The 13,671-nt window shown below is 43.8% G+C and overlaps 1 protein-coding gene across 1 annotated transcript in view; it reads right to left on the bottom strand.

Annotated features, from left to right (window-relative positions):
• Positions 1-8,309: 8,309 nt before the first annotated feature.
• LARP6 (La ribonucleoprotein domain family, member 6) overlaps positions 8,310-13,671 on the bottom strand; it is a 40,437-nt gene continuing 35,075 nt past the window's right edge. Inside the window, exon 3 of the mRNA XM_006866573.1 lies at positions 8,310-9,377. Within this exon, the coding sequence (XP_006866635.1) occupies positions 8,310-9,377 (1,068 nt within the window). The remainder of the gene's footprint in view (positions 9,378-13,671) is intronic.

The following is a 13,671-nucleotide window of genomic DNA, read 5'->3' as shown; positions in this document are numbered from 1 at the left end:
TTAAAACATTTACTGATGAAGATCAAAGAGCACAGCCTTTGGTATGGATTACATCTCAATGTAAAGAAAACAAAAATCCTCACCACTGGACCAATATACAACATTCTTATCAACAGAGAAACGATTGACGTTGTCAAGGACTTCATTCTTCTTGGATCAACTATCAACACTCAAGCAGCAGTCAAGAAATCAAAAGACATATTGCATTAGGCAAATCTGCTGCTTAAGACCTTTTTAAAGTGTTGAAGAGCAAAGATGTCAGCTTGAGGACTAAGGTGCGCCTGACCCAAGCCATGGTATTTCCAATAACCTCATATGCATGCAAAAACTGGACAGTGAATAAGGAAGATCGTAGAATAATTGACGCATTTGAGTTATGGTGTTGGAGGAGAATATTGAAAGTGCGATGGGCTGCCAAAAGAACCAATAGATCCGTATTGGAAGAAGTGTAGCCAGAGTGCTCCTTGGAGGCCAAGACGGCCAAACTTCGTCTGTTATACTTCGGACATATTTTCAGGAGGGACCAGTCACTGGAAAAGGATATTATGTTTGGTAAGGTGGAGGGTCAGAGAAAAAGAGGAAGACCCCCAATGAGATGGATTGGCCAAGTGGCAGCGTCAATGGACTCAAGCGTGCCAACAGTAATGAGTTTGGCTCAGTAACGGGCAGTGTTTCATCCTGCTGTGCATAAGGTCGCTATGGGTCAGTACCGACTCGATGGCACCTAACAATATACCTATCTACCACTTAGCTGAAAGCTGGGCCATGACGGTGAATTCTGGTGCAGACCTGAATGGGGGTCAAAGACCACATTCTCTGATTCTTCCCGTCTCTTTCTGATCAGTAAACCCAGTCTTTTTACAGAAATAATTTTGAGTCTTGTTATACATTTTCTCCCACTCTTATCAGGGACTTTCTAATGGGTTCCCTTTCAGAGCAGTTGTTAGTCTAGCAGGGCACCATCTAGTTCTCTATGAGTCAGAAGCAACTTGGCAGCAATGAGATTGGGGTTTGGAATCTTTGCAGAAGCAGGTTTCTCCTGTGGAATGCCTGATCAGGGTTTGAACTGCTGACTGTTAGCAACCAAGAGTTTGGACCCAAATTGATGGATCTTCCTCCTGTGGAGCAGCCGGTGGTTTCTGTTAGTTGTCATTAACCTTTCGTTTCCAAGCACTTAACCACTGCACCACTGCACCACCAGGGCGCCTCCTGCAAAGATTACATCCATGGGAACTCTTTGGGGCATCTCTACTTTATCCTGTAGGGCTGCTGTTGTTGTTGTTGTTAGGTACCACTGAGTTTGTTCAGACTCATAGAGGCCCAGTGCACAACAGAATGAAACTCTGCCTGTCCTGCACCATCCTCACATTGTGGTTACGCTGGAGTCTACTGCTGTTGTCACTATGCCACTGCATCTCATTGGGGGTCTCTTCCTCTTTTTAGCTGACCTTCCACTTTACCAAACATGATGTCCTACTCCAGGGATTGGTCCCTCCTCTTACATGTCCAAAGTTAAGAAAGATGACGTCTTGCCATCCTGGCTTCTAAGGAGCACTCCAGCTGTTCTTCTAAATCAGTGCTTGTTTTTCTGGCAGTCCATGGTACCTTCAATATTATTCCCCAACACCACAACTCAATGCATCAGTTCTTCTATGATCTTCTTTATTTATTGTCCAACTTTCAGTGTTGAGTTATCAATGCCACCAGCATGTTCAAGTTTGGACACTAGAGGGCACTCAGACAGCAAAACAATGGGAGAGATCTGGGTCCAGGTCTACCTTTGAATTTGCTGTTGTTGCTGTTGTGTGAGGGTCAAGTCAGTTCCCACTCATAGCGACCCGGTTTGGGGTTTACGAGGAGCAGCTGGTAGGTTTGAACTGATGACCTTGTGGTTTGCAGTCCAGTGCAGATCCTACAGCACCACACTGTAAGTCTATAGTCACAGCGAATGGATCTTCCCAAACAATCTTTGAAAGTGGGTTAACAAGGAATCCAGACTTGAGAATGCAGGTTTCTCCTGTTATAGACAAATGCAGACATCACTTAAGATCCCGTGCACTTGAAGTCCGCTGTTGCTTTTATTCATACTAGGTACTTAGCAGCATTTGCAAGATTTAATCAAATGTTTGTGTAGTCAGAGACACACATCTCTCTTGTTTCTGCTTAACTTACAGCTGATTCCAAATCAAGCAGCTGTTCAATTAGGAATTGGCCCAAGAGAAAATAGCTTCATTCATCCTTGGGCCGTAGACACATGGGAAATAGGGTCATTACTACCCAACTTATTCTAGCCTGTTGTGGTCCAGGCTTCACCAGTCAAATCACAAAGGACTGCCCCAACCAACAAGACTGTTTTTTGCCACCTTGGGGCAAGCTTCAAGAGGAGGAAATATAATGCTGTAGCTGACAGAATTCGTTTTCCATGAACAGAACGAGCTCTCGCTGAGGACCTAAGTCCTAATTTCTTCTATTTTTTTCCTCTTTAAAGCTTTGCTGTTCGTTTCTAGTTAGCTTTTCTGCTATATTTACAACTCATGAGGGATAGAAAAAGGAGCGGAAAATTACTTGAAAAAGCTAGTCCACACTTCAGGGGAAAGTACTTAAAAATAAACAACGAACAATGTGTTTTAAAAGAGTACTCTCTCACAGATTGCCGCCTTCTGTGGCAGAACCCAGAGCCCTTTTCAACCCAGCCACACCCTGGAGTGATGCAAGAGTGAATGAGACACAGTCATAGGCACATGTTTCAGGCTGTGAAGCTGGCTTGCAAGCTCTGGAAGCTACTGTGAAGCCCTCGGCCTTGTGGACCAGCTGAACTAGTGTACAGAGATCTTCCCTAGTTGATGCGCACCAGGGCAGGGCACCGGGAACAACTGGAGCTTCATTCTTCACTCTGTACAGGAAGAAGACAGCCAGCAACCTCTTTTTAATTTAAAAGTAGGGAAGTTCTGTGTGGGTTGGGTTGCATTATGTGGGATGTGTTTAGAGGAGGACTGGAGATTCAGAGGCCTTGGAGGCGGGATGAAGGGATAGAACCAGGTAAGCTGTGAAGGAAGGGAGAGAGTGCATAAAAGAGGCTTATCAAAGCTAGACTTATCTCCTCTGAATTGCCTACTGAACATGAAAGGAGGACAAATTATGAGAAGCTCACATTCTTTGACCATTTACCATATGTCAGTTACTAAGATGATGATTATGTGCCATGGAGTCGGTTCTGACTCACAGTGACTCTGCACAGGGTTTCTGAGGCTATAAATCTTTACAGGAGTAGAAAGCCTTATCTTTCTTCCATGGAACAGCTGGTAGTTTCAAACTGCCGACCTTGAGGTTAGTAGCCCTATTCGTAACCACTACGCTATGAGAGCTCCTTTGGTAGGACTTATTATGAACCACCTTCTATGGGGCCCAGAGTGGTTCACTTGCAAAAAGTTAAGTGGCAGAAGCCGTGTTGATCCATGCAGTCTACTGCCAGACACAGAAGTTTTCACACCTGTCACACTCACTCTTGCTTCCAGTCTGGGTGACAGGGAGGCAGTGACGTCACTGGCTGAGACGGGGAGGTCAGAGCAGGCGCAGGTGTGCATGGTGGAGACGGGGCAGACAGGTGTCGTTCTGGATGTGTGTCAAGTGTGGCTGTTCTGTCAGCAGCCTGAGTGCAGATGTCCAGCAGACTTTGTGTCCCAACATGGAGAGGGAGCTGGGTCTCATTAAAAACAGTGAAACATCTGTAAAAATATTCTTGGCTGCTTTTTCTAGCTATTCAAGTAAAGGCCTAGGATAGCAAACAGGAAGACCAGGGCCTGGCTGAAGGGTTGTGAGTTTTAGAAAAAAGCAGATTCACTACCAAGATGCTCAGGGACTCTTGGGACATTTTGAATGAGTACAGAGAAGGTCTACAGGAGACAAAGATCATGCCATTTGAAAAGGAGGAAGGAACGAATATCTCCAATGCTCTGTCATTCCACACCCCCTCCTCATTCCGGTAGGTCAGTGCTTTCCAATGCTGTCTGCCAATTAGAATCACCTAGGTTCTGTAGGATAAACACTGGACTGATAACCACAAGGTCAGCAGTTCTGACTCCCCAGTGGCTGCTCAGGAGAAACAGGTTTTCTGATCCTTGACAGAGTCCCTCTCAGTCGAAACCACCTTGATGGCACACAACAACTACAACAGGTAATTTTTAAACTACTCCTGCCCTGATCTCATCCCAGAGCCAATTACATCATAATACCCAGTGTGGGCCTGCTCATAGTCAATCTTCCCATTTGTAAAAATCGTGTGAAATATATAGGAGTCCCTGGGTGGCACAAGCAGTTAAGCACTCAGCTAGTAAACGAAAGGTTGGTGGTTCAAAGGCACCCAGAGGCAATTCAGAAGATAGGCTTGCCAGTCTACTTCTGAAAGACCACAGTCGCTGAAAAGCCTGAGAAATACAGTTTCTGTGACACGCAGGGTCTTGTTGTGAGCTAGAGGTGACTTGATGGCAACTGGTTTGATTTAGACTACACGCACACACACATTGTAGGAAAAGCAATGGACCGCTAATCACAAGATCAGCAGTTCAAACCCACCAGCTGCTCCTCAGAAACCCTATGCAGGGTCGCTATGAGTCAGAACTAACTAGATGTCACTTAACAGCAACAAAATATAGCTACATATACATATACGTAATTTGCCATTTTACCCATTTTAAAGTACAGTTCAGTAGCATTGTAGTCACAATGTTGTGTGAGTCCCGCCAGTACTTACCTTCCAAACTTCTCCATCCCCCAAACACAAACTCAGGCCGTTTTTATAAGCTCTCTATTTCAACAAAAAAGAGGAAGACCCTCAACAAGATGCATCAACATAGTGACAGCAACAAAAGACGTACGTACACACAACAACTGTGAGGACAGCACAGGAATGGGCATCGTTCTGTTGTGTATAGGATCATTGTGAGTCAGAAACGACTCAGCCGCACCTAACAACAAGTCATTCCAACGTGAGCTGGAGTTAGGACTCACAGTGACATTAGGAGGAAACTTTGTTTGAAGGGAGAGTATCAGAGAGCAAGGTGAGTAATGATGAACATTGACACAGTGCGGTTCAGAAAGCTTTTCATATCGATGGTCTTATTTAAGGAACATTGTACTGTTATCCACTGACTACAGCACTTTGAACCCAAATGAGAAATGACTTGCTCAAGGTCAGTTATTAATTAGAAAAGCTAAAACTACCACCCAACCCTGTTGGCCCCAAATTCACAGTTCTTTCATAGCCTCATAGGCAAAAAGCCATGGTCATTTGTATTCACATCTAAAGGTAAAAGTGTAAGTAAGACTTTAAAAAAGCCATCATGGCCAGCAGGAGTGAACGGAAAAGCAAAGCCATGCCTGGTGTGCTGGAGCATCAAGGGTAGACAAGGGTGATGAGGCCAAGAGCTGGTGAGGTCCCTATGGCCCCAGAACCCAGGAACAAACTGGAGCGGTTACAAGATAGGACCAGACAGGGGCAAGTGGGAGCAGAGGCAGTGAAGCCCAGGCACTGCCCAGGGTCAGGAGGTCTGGCAGACACTGGCCTTTGGGCACCCATAGAAAGTATAGTGGTACAAATGGCAAATCTAAGAAATCCCTGGAGATGTCTATTTACCTGAGAAGAAATGGAGAAATCAAAACTCATCTCACTTACTAGGAGTTCGGTTGGCACCACACCATCTTAACTAACGCGATAATAATTCCTAATTGATAATAGGCAACATTATGATCACAATATGGAAAAAAGCAAGGATTCCTTTTACATGGATCCACAGTCAATGCCCAAGAAAGCAGCAGTCAAGAAACCAAACAACACATCACACTGGGCAAATCTTCTGCAAAAGACTTGTAAGGTGTTCAAAAGAAAAGATATCCCTCTGAAAACTTAGGTGTGCCTGAGCCAAGCCAGGATTATTTTCAATCACCTCATATGCTTGTGAAAGCTGAACAATGACTATGAAAACCGAAGAAGAATTGACCCCTTTGAAGCATGGTATTGGCAAAGAATTTTGACTAAGCCATGGACTGCCCAAGGAATAGTTCTGTCTTGGAAGAAGTATACCCAGAATGCTCCTTAGAAGCAAAGATGGTGAGGGCTTGTGACAAGTCAGACATTGGACATGTTATCAGAAGGGACATCATGCCTGGTAGAAGGCCAGCAAAAAGAGGAAGACCTTCAAGCCGATGGGTTGACACGGTGGCTTCAAAGCCGGATCAAACATGATGATGATGGTGAGGATGGGCAGGACTGATCAGGGGTCATTCTGTTGTACACAGGGTCCCTGTGAGTTGAAACTGACTTGATGACACCTAACAAAACCAAAAATTTGTATACAGCTTTATCTTTTAAAATACAGATCGTGTCCAGATGATCAGAAAGTTGTATCCCTAAATCTGTCATTAAGTAGAATACATATATAAGTTAGAAAAGCTAAATATGGTTCGTATTTAATGTCAGTTACTCAACAGTCTTGTTAAGTGCCATCAAGTTGGTTCTGACTCATAGTGACTCTGTAAAAGGTTTCCAAGGAGCAGTCGGTGGGTTTGAAACTCTGACCTTGTGGTTTGCTGCCCAGTGCTGATCCTACAGCATTACACCAGTAATGTCTTACTACCTATGACATTAGCATCCTGGTGTGGCACTGTGGGTTAATGAACTGGACTGCAAAGTCAATTTGAACCACAAGGTTGGCAGTTCAAGCTCACCAGCCACTCCTCAGAAACCCTATACAAGATTGCTATAGGTTGGAACTGACTCAATGACACTTAACAACAACATATAGGACATTCTGTACCTTTCAATGTATGAAAAAAATGAAGAAACACTTCAAGATGCACTAAACGTCTTTAACATAATACAGTAATCAAAATGATGTTTACATACACATCACAAAACAGTGCCTGTTTTATATTACGAACCATTGTGTGTACCCCACATTTTTAGTATAATAAACTTTACAGGGGTTAGTTTATAACTGCAGGTCATACATAAGTTAAGACGGGGAACCCGGACTGCTCATATGCTATTTTTTCAATTTTTCACAATGGCTGGAGGTGAAGACGATGATCCTATCTCAGTATCTTCATGTTTGAAACTGACAGGATGTCTTACAGGTATACCGAGAGGATGAGTGAAAGAATATGTCTATCAAAGTGCTTAGTGGATAAGAGGGTGCAGAACAAATACTAGTTGCTTTTGTGGTTATTTTTTTTTTAATGTAGATGGTGAAGTTCAGACATGATGAGTTCCATCTGGTACTTACAGAGTGTGAACTCCTGAATCCAACCACTCGGTTCAAGCCCAACTCCACCAATCTCACCATTAAATTTTGGAGAAGTTAGTTACCCACACTTTTGCGTGAAATGGACTTTCCTCGTTTGGTTGTTAGAGGATTCAATGAGATAGTGCACAGAAAGCTTTCAACGTAGTCTTTGGTATCTAACAACTGTACAACACGTATTCACAAATCTACTAGCATGCTTAAATAAATAGGACTTGATGCCACTTAACAACAACACGTTCTCAGGTGATGTCAATACTGCTGCTCTGGAAACCACATCAGGTGTCCCACTGCTCTATACAAAGCTGCTTTTCTCTGTATGCTTCATTGTAATAGGAGAGCTGGTACTCTGAGATCTTCACAGACCTTGCAGACCTCGCAGAATGTCAGGATCCCCAGGGTGAGGCCTGTGGTATGTTTAGGAAGTAGGTCTCTGCTAAGCAACTTAACAATAACAACAACAACAAGCAACTTAGGGCCTCGTGACCTGCTATGCACAGCCTGGCCAACTAGAGGGAGACTTTTGTCAGGCACATTCTATGACTTCCTAGTCAGCACTCCAGTTGGGTGTTTTATTATTTATTCATTTGACAGGAAACATACACTGGGTCTTGTGAGACACCATGCTGCCAGCTTAAGTAGCTGCCGTCGCACATCAGAACTCCTCTGTGCTCTTAGGAACCCTGTCCCAAAGAAGAGACCTTCCATTTGACCTTCCCCAAGGAGCCTCTCTCCACTAGCCCTTGAGACCCCTCACTCTCACATCAGGCATCATGGAAACAATGGCCATGCTGGGACAAAGCAGTGTTCAGAACTAGAAGGTGATCTTAGCATCATGGGATGCTGGACAATTTGTACACATTACAAATATATAAATTATGAGGTCTACATATATACAAAACTCTTTCCAAGGGGCCTTAGTTACATTCTATGCCATGCCAGGTATTTGTCAGAACCTTGAAAACAAAGGTGGCTTTCAATAGGGCTGACATTAAAAATAGAAGCTATCTATTATACATAAGCCTTGCTCCTTTCATGTCCACCGTGAAATCCTCTGGTGTCATCAGGACCTCTGGGCAGCCTCAGTACCCCCACAGGCAACCCATCTGCAGTCTGCATCTTCCGAGAGAGCAAAGGACTTGCCCCGGGACTTTTCTCCTGTGTCCCCATCTCAGCTTGACGGCGTCTCCGAACCCAGGGGCTGCCAGAGGGAGTGATGCTGCTGTCTGAGGAATAATCCATGCACTTGCGAAAGATCTCAGGGCTGGTACTAGAGTTCAGTCTACCTTCGTCAGCGAGTGGGGATTTTCTGGAAACACCTTTGCGTTGGGCCAAGGGGCTGCTCCAAGGACTTGAGCAGGGGGAGGCATTCGGGCTCAGAAAGAGATTCTGGTGGCCAGAAGGACTAAGCTTGTTGGTGAACGCATGTCGCCGGCCAGCCATTGGGGATGTGGGGTTGCTTTCGGGGTCAGAGGAGCTGTTGGCAGAAGATTCATCACCCATGTACTGAAGCTCCTCAACTCTCTTGTTCAAGGACTTGTTCAGGGGGATGCTCACAGTGGGTTCCTCATCATGATTCTTATCTTTGGGTGGTTTCTTTTTGGGTGGCTTCATACCAATCAGAACAGCTTTCATGTTTTCTTTGCCCTGAGCTTCTGAGATCATGTACTCATGGGCTTTGATGGCCGCTTCCACCTCCTCAAACTCCACAATGGCGCACTCTTGGGTCCCCACTTGGCTGTACCGGCTGCTGATCCTCCGGATGTCAGGGGGAAGCTCTCTCCCAGGTTTGAGGATCCGCACGGAAGAAATAATGCCAAAGGCCCCAAAGAGCTGGAGTAGGTGTTCCATCACCTTCTCCTGCACCCTTCCATTCTTCTGGGGGGTGGCCAGGGCCCAAAGTTTAGGGGACAGGTAGAGATCATAGACCAGAAGCATCTTACTGGGAAGGTTCTCATTGGGGAAGAGTGGGACAGGGGTGGTCCTCCTCACCTTCCGCTGATCCTCATTCAGCTCAAGGATCACTGAATACTTCAAGGCATAAGCTGTGGTTCTCCAGTCCCGGGTAAGGTGTTTCACCTGAAGAACACAAAGCAAATTAGAAATCGTCCTGAATGTCCATACCCATCCTGTCTCTAATCTCCCTCCCTCCCTTGTCACTGTAACACTGGCATCTAGAATCATACCTGGTAGATGCAGGCATGTGAATGAACATACATTCTATAAACTTCACAGTTTAGAACAGTGCTGTCCAACAGAACTTTCTGTGCCAAAGGAAATGTTCTATTCTGTGCAAGATTAGAAGCTAGCTTTCTAGACTCTGGGGCAAGCCTGTTGAATAAACAAATCCAAAACTCAACTCTTTAACTAGTTATAAAACCTGGGTAGTTATTCAATCTTTCAGTGTTTCACCTTCCTCATTTGTAAAATGAAGATGTTAATAATACTGAGCTCACAGAGTTGACATGAGGAGTAGATGAATAAATATACATATATATGTATGATGTTGAGTCAAAACATATCTGCACTCTGGCTGTAGAATTTATTTTAATCAACTTTTAGAAAAGACAAATACATCATTTTTCAACATAATATCCTTGCTTTTCAATACACTTTGTCCATTTGTCAACAAGTTTTCATATTATTCCCTTATTTAAAAATGTTTTAGGCTCAGCTGTGAGCCACAAATGCATTGCTATCTTCACTTCTTCAACAGAGGTGCATCTTCATCCTCAAAGGGCTGCTTTCAGGGGAACAAACAGGAGAAAGTCTGATAGAGCAAGATCAGGACTATAAGGAGTATGTTTTAACAACTCAAAACGAAGTTTTTGCAGAGTGCCAACAGTGTGGGCAGAGGTGTGTGGATGTGCATTGTTATGCAAGATCATAACACCCTTGGATAGCAGTCCTGATTAATCGGAAGTTTAGGCTTCAGCTCTTCAATGCGTATCTCACTGTAATGAGCACTGTTGATTGTTGAACCTGTTCCTGGATACTGTTCCAATGCTGGGCCTTGAGAATCCCAGAAAACTGTAAGCATCAATATTCTAGCTGATGGTTGACTTTTGAACTTTCTCTTGGTTGGAAGTTAAGAATGTTTCCATTCCATACTCTGCCATTTAATCTCAGGCTCATAGTGATGAATCTCCATCTCATCACCAGTGACAATTTTTTAAAGAGACATTTACTTTCTTTCGCACATCGGTCCAAATTTTGTTTGCAAATGTCCAAACCCTTCTGTTTATGCTCTTCCGTGAGTTGTTTCGGTATACATCTTATACAAACTTTTTGAAACCCAAGTCTGTTGTGGATTATTTCATAGGCAGACCAAGACTGATTTGCAAATGATCATATAATCTCTTGTCACTCGTCTATTCGACAGAATCATTTCACGGGCATGCTCAAATGTTGTCATCAGCCGTAGATACGGAAGGACATTTTAATATAACTGCAGTGTGGAAAATTTTTGACTCAATCTCTGTATCTTTATCTATCTGGTGGAACCGTGAGTTAAGCATTGGACCACTAACTGCAAGGTCAGTGGTTTAAACCCACCAGCTGCTGCACCAGAGAAAGATGAGGTTGTTTGTTCCAGGAAAGATTCACAAATTCAGAAACCCTCTATAGGATTGCTTACGAATTGGCTTTGCCTGACTCAATGGCAGCAGGTTAGAAGTCCTTGGGTACTGTAAACAATTAAGAGCTTGACTACCTGCTGAACGCTTGGTAATTTGAACTCACCCAGAAGCACCTCAGAAAAGAGGCCTGGGGATCTGTTCTCAAAAGGTCCCAGACCCTAAAACCACCATGGCGCAGTTCTACTTGACATACACGTAGTCAACATGAGAGGAAGTCAACTTCATGGCAACTTACAACAACAACAACAACAACAACGATGTATATGTAAAAGTCCCAGTGTGGAACAGACGATTTACTCTTGGGTACTACTCAAAAGGTTAGTCATTTGGATCTACCCAGTTGACCCAGCAGCATGATGAAAGAAAGGCTTGGTGCGTGGTTTCTGTAAGCTGACAGTCATTGATAGGTAACCTTACGGAGCACAGCTCCACTCTGATACATATGGTGTCACCATGTGTCAAAATGGATTCAATGGTATTGGGCTGGATTTCATTTATGTGTACGTGTGTGTGTGTGTGCATATGTATATACATGAGTGGGCTTCAAAAAGTTTGTAGAAAAATGGAATTGAAAGATAGCAGAATTTTTCCATGACCTTTTTGAAACTTCCTCATCTATATGACTTAGGATAGTGCCAAGCTCATAAAGAGTACTCAGTAATAAATATTATATGCTATCTTTATTCAACCAGACCAATAAATAAGATTATGGTAAGTGGAGATAATATTGACGTTGTCAAAGAGTTCATTTTGCTTGGATCCAAAATCAACATCATGAAAGCTAGTAACGGTGATTTTGTGCCACCAAGTTGGTTTCAACTCATAGTGACCCTGTATAGGGTTTCCAAGGCTATAAAAGGCTGTAGATCTTTATGGGAGCAGAAAGAAAGCCTCACTGTTCTCCCATGGAGTGACTGGTGGATTCAAACTACTGACCTTGCGGTTAGCAGCCCAGCTTATAAGCCATTATGCTACCAGGGATGCTTAAGCAGCAGTCAGGAAATTAAACAACATATTCCATTTGGCAAATCTGCTGCACAAGATCTCTTTAAAGTATTCAAGAGCAAAGATGTCAGTTTGAGCATTAAGGTATGTCTGACCCAAGTCATGGTATTTTCAACAGCTTCACATGCATGTGAAAGTTGGACAATGAATAAGGAAGACCCTAGAAGAATCAATGCATTTGAGTTATGGTGTTGCAGAAGAATATTAAAAGTATCATGGACTTCCAGAAGAACAAGTAAATTTGTTTTGTTAGAAGTGCAGCCAGAAGACTCCTTGGAGGCCAGGATGGTGAAACTTCGTCTCTTGTACTTTGGACATATTATCAGGAAGGACCAGTCTCTGGAGAAGGACATCATGCTTGGTAAAATGGGGAGTCAGCAAAGAAGCAGAAGACTCCCCTAAAGAGATAGTCTGACACAGTGATAGCAACAATGGATTCAAACGTAACAACAACCGAGAGGTCGGCACGGGACCAGGCAGGGTTTGGTTCTATTGTGCATGGGTACACTGTGAGTTAGAACCAACTGGACAGCACCTAACAACAACATCATTATTGAAATGCAATGTGTTACCACTGAGAGGACTCAGAAATTTACAATTCAAATGCTTCACTGAAGCTATGCTTCTGCATTTATGTATTTGCTACAAAGTAGGTTCCAAAAGATCTTTCAAATTTCATTCTAATATCTCATGAGAGTAACATGGACTATTTCAACTTGGAATTGAATCTATTGGGTTTGATGGAGAATGATGAAATAATCACTCCCTCCTCCCCATTTAGTTGAAACTGTGTATAAAAGTATTGCAGTATACGAATGCTCTATTTATATTGTAAAATAGTAATTTTCTAGAAGCCCACTTCCTGTGAGGGGTACACCAGGGAGAATGAGTCATCCCTAGGAAATGGAGGGAGGTGGGTGGGGTGGGTGACCTAAGCCAGGAATGGTTAAGATCACCCTGAGTCTTCTTAGGACAGGCCAATATAGTTGCTTCACGAAGGAACCAGGAAATCTAAGTGCCCCTGAGCCTGAAATAGGAACTTCAGGGCAACTTAAGAGAGGAGTCCCAGTGTGGAGCTGTAGTATCAGCATTGGACTGCTAACTAAAAGGTTGCCAGTTCAAATCCATCAGCCACTCCTTAGAAACCCTGTAGAGGGCCGCTAAGAGTCGGAACCAACTCAACAGCACTCAGAAACAATTGAGGAGGGCGGACTCAACTGGGCAGGAAGGGAGGAACTAACTATGAGAGCCCAGTGAGGTAGGACAGACAGGCTTCTGGAGAGAAGGCACTGTCCACTCTAGTAGTCTGTGACCTCTGGTAGATTCTGCCTCATAGCAAGAGACAGAGAAGAATCACTCCATTGGGTTCCTTTACAGCAGCAGATAGCCTCATTTTGTTTCCTGCTGAAATGTTGCTGGCTTCAAACTGCTTGCTGTCAGCAGGCCAATGCTTAGCCCACTCCTGAATGCAGAGTACACATACCCATGGCTCCTGATTTAGGCTTAGGGTGCGAGCATCATAAATTATCCACCCACAGAATCAGTGGGCGTATCATCATTGACAAAGGTCAAGGGCTGAGTGATTCAGGTCTCTATGCAAAGGGAACATTTCAGGTGGATACAGTCAAGAAGGATCCTGAAAGGATGCAGATGATGACTGCAGATCAATGAAAGGCCATGGGAAACCCAGAGGACGGACATGCTGGGGCTTTCTGCAAAAAGTCATCAAG

Source organism: Chrysochloris asiatica, unplaced genomic scaffold (genome assembly GCF_000296735.1).
Source record: "Chrysochloris asiatica unplaced genomic scaffold, ChrAsi1.0 scaffold00092, whole genome shotgun sequence".
NCBI classification, from domain to species: domain Eukaryota; kingdom Metazoa; phylum Chordata; class Mammalia; order Afrosoricida; family Chrysochloridae; genus Chrysochloris; species Chrysochloris asiatica.
This window is presented reverse-complemented; position numbering and strand designations above follow the sequence as displayed.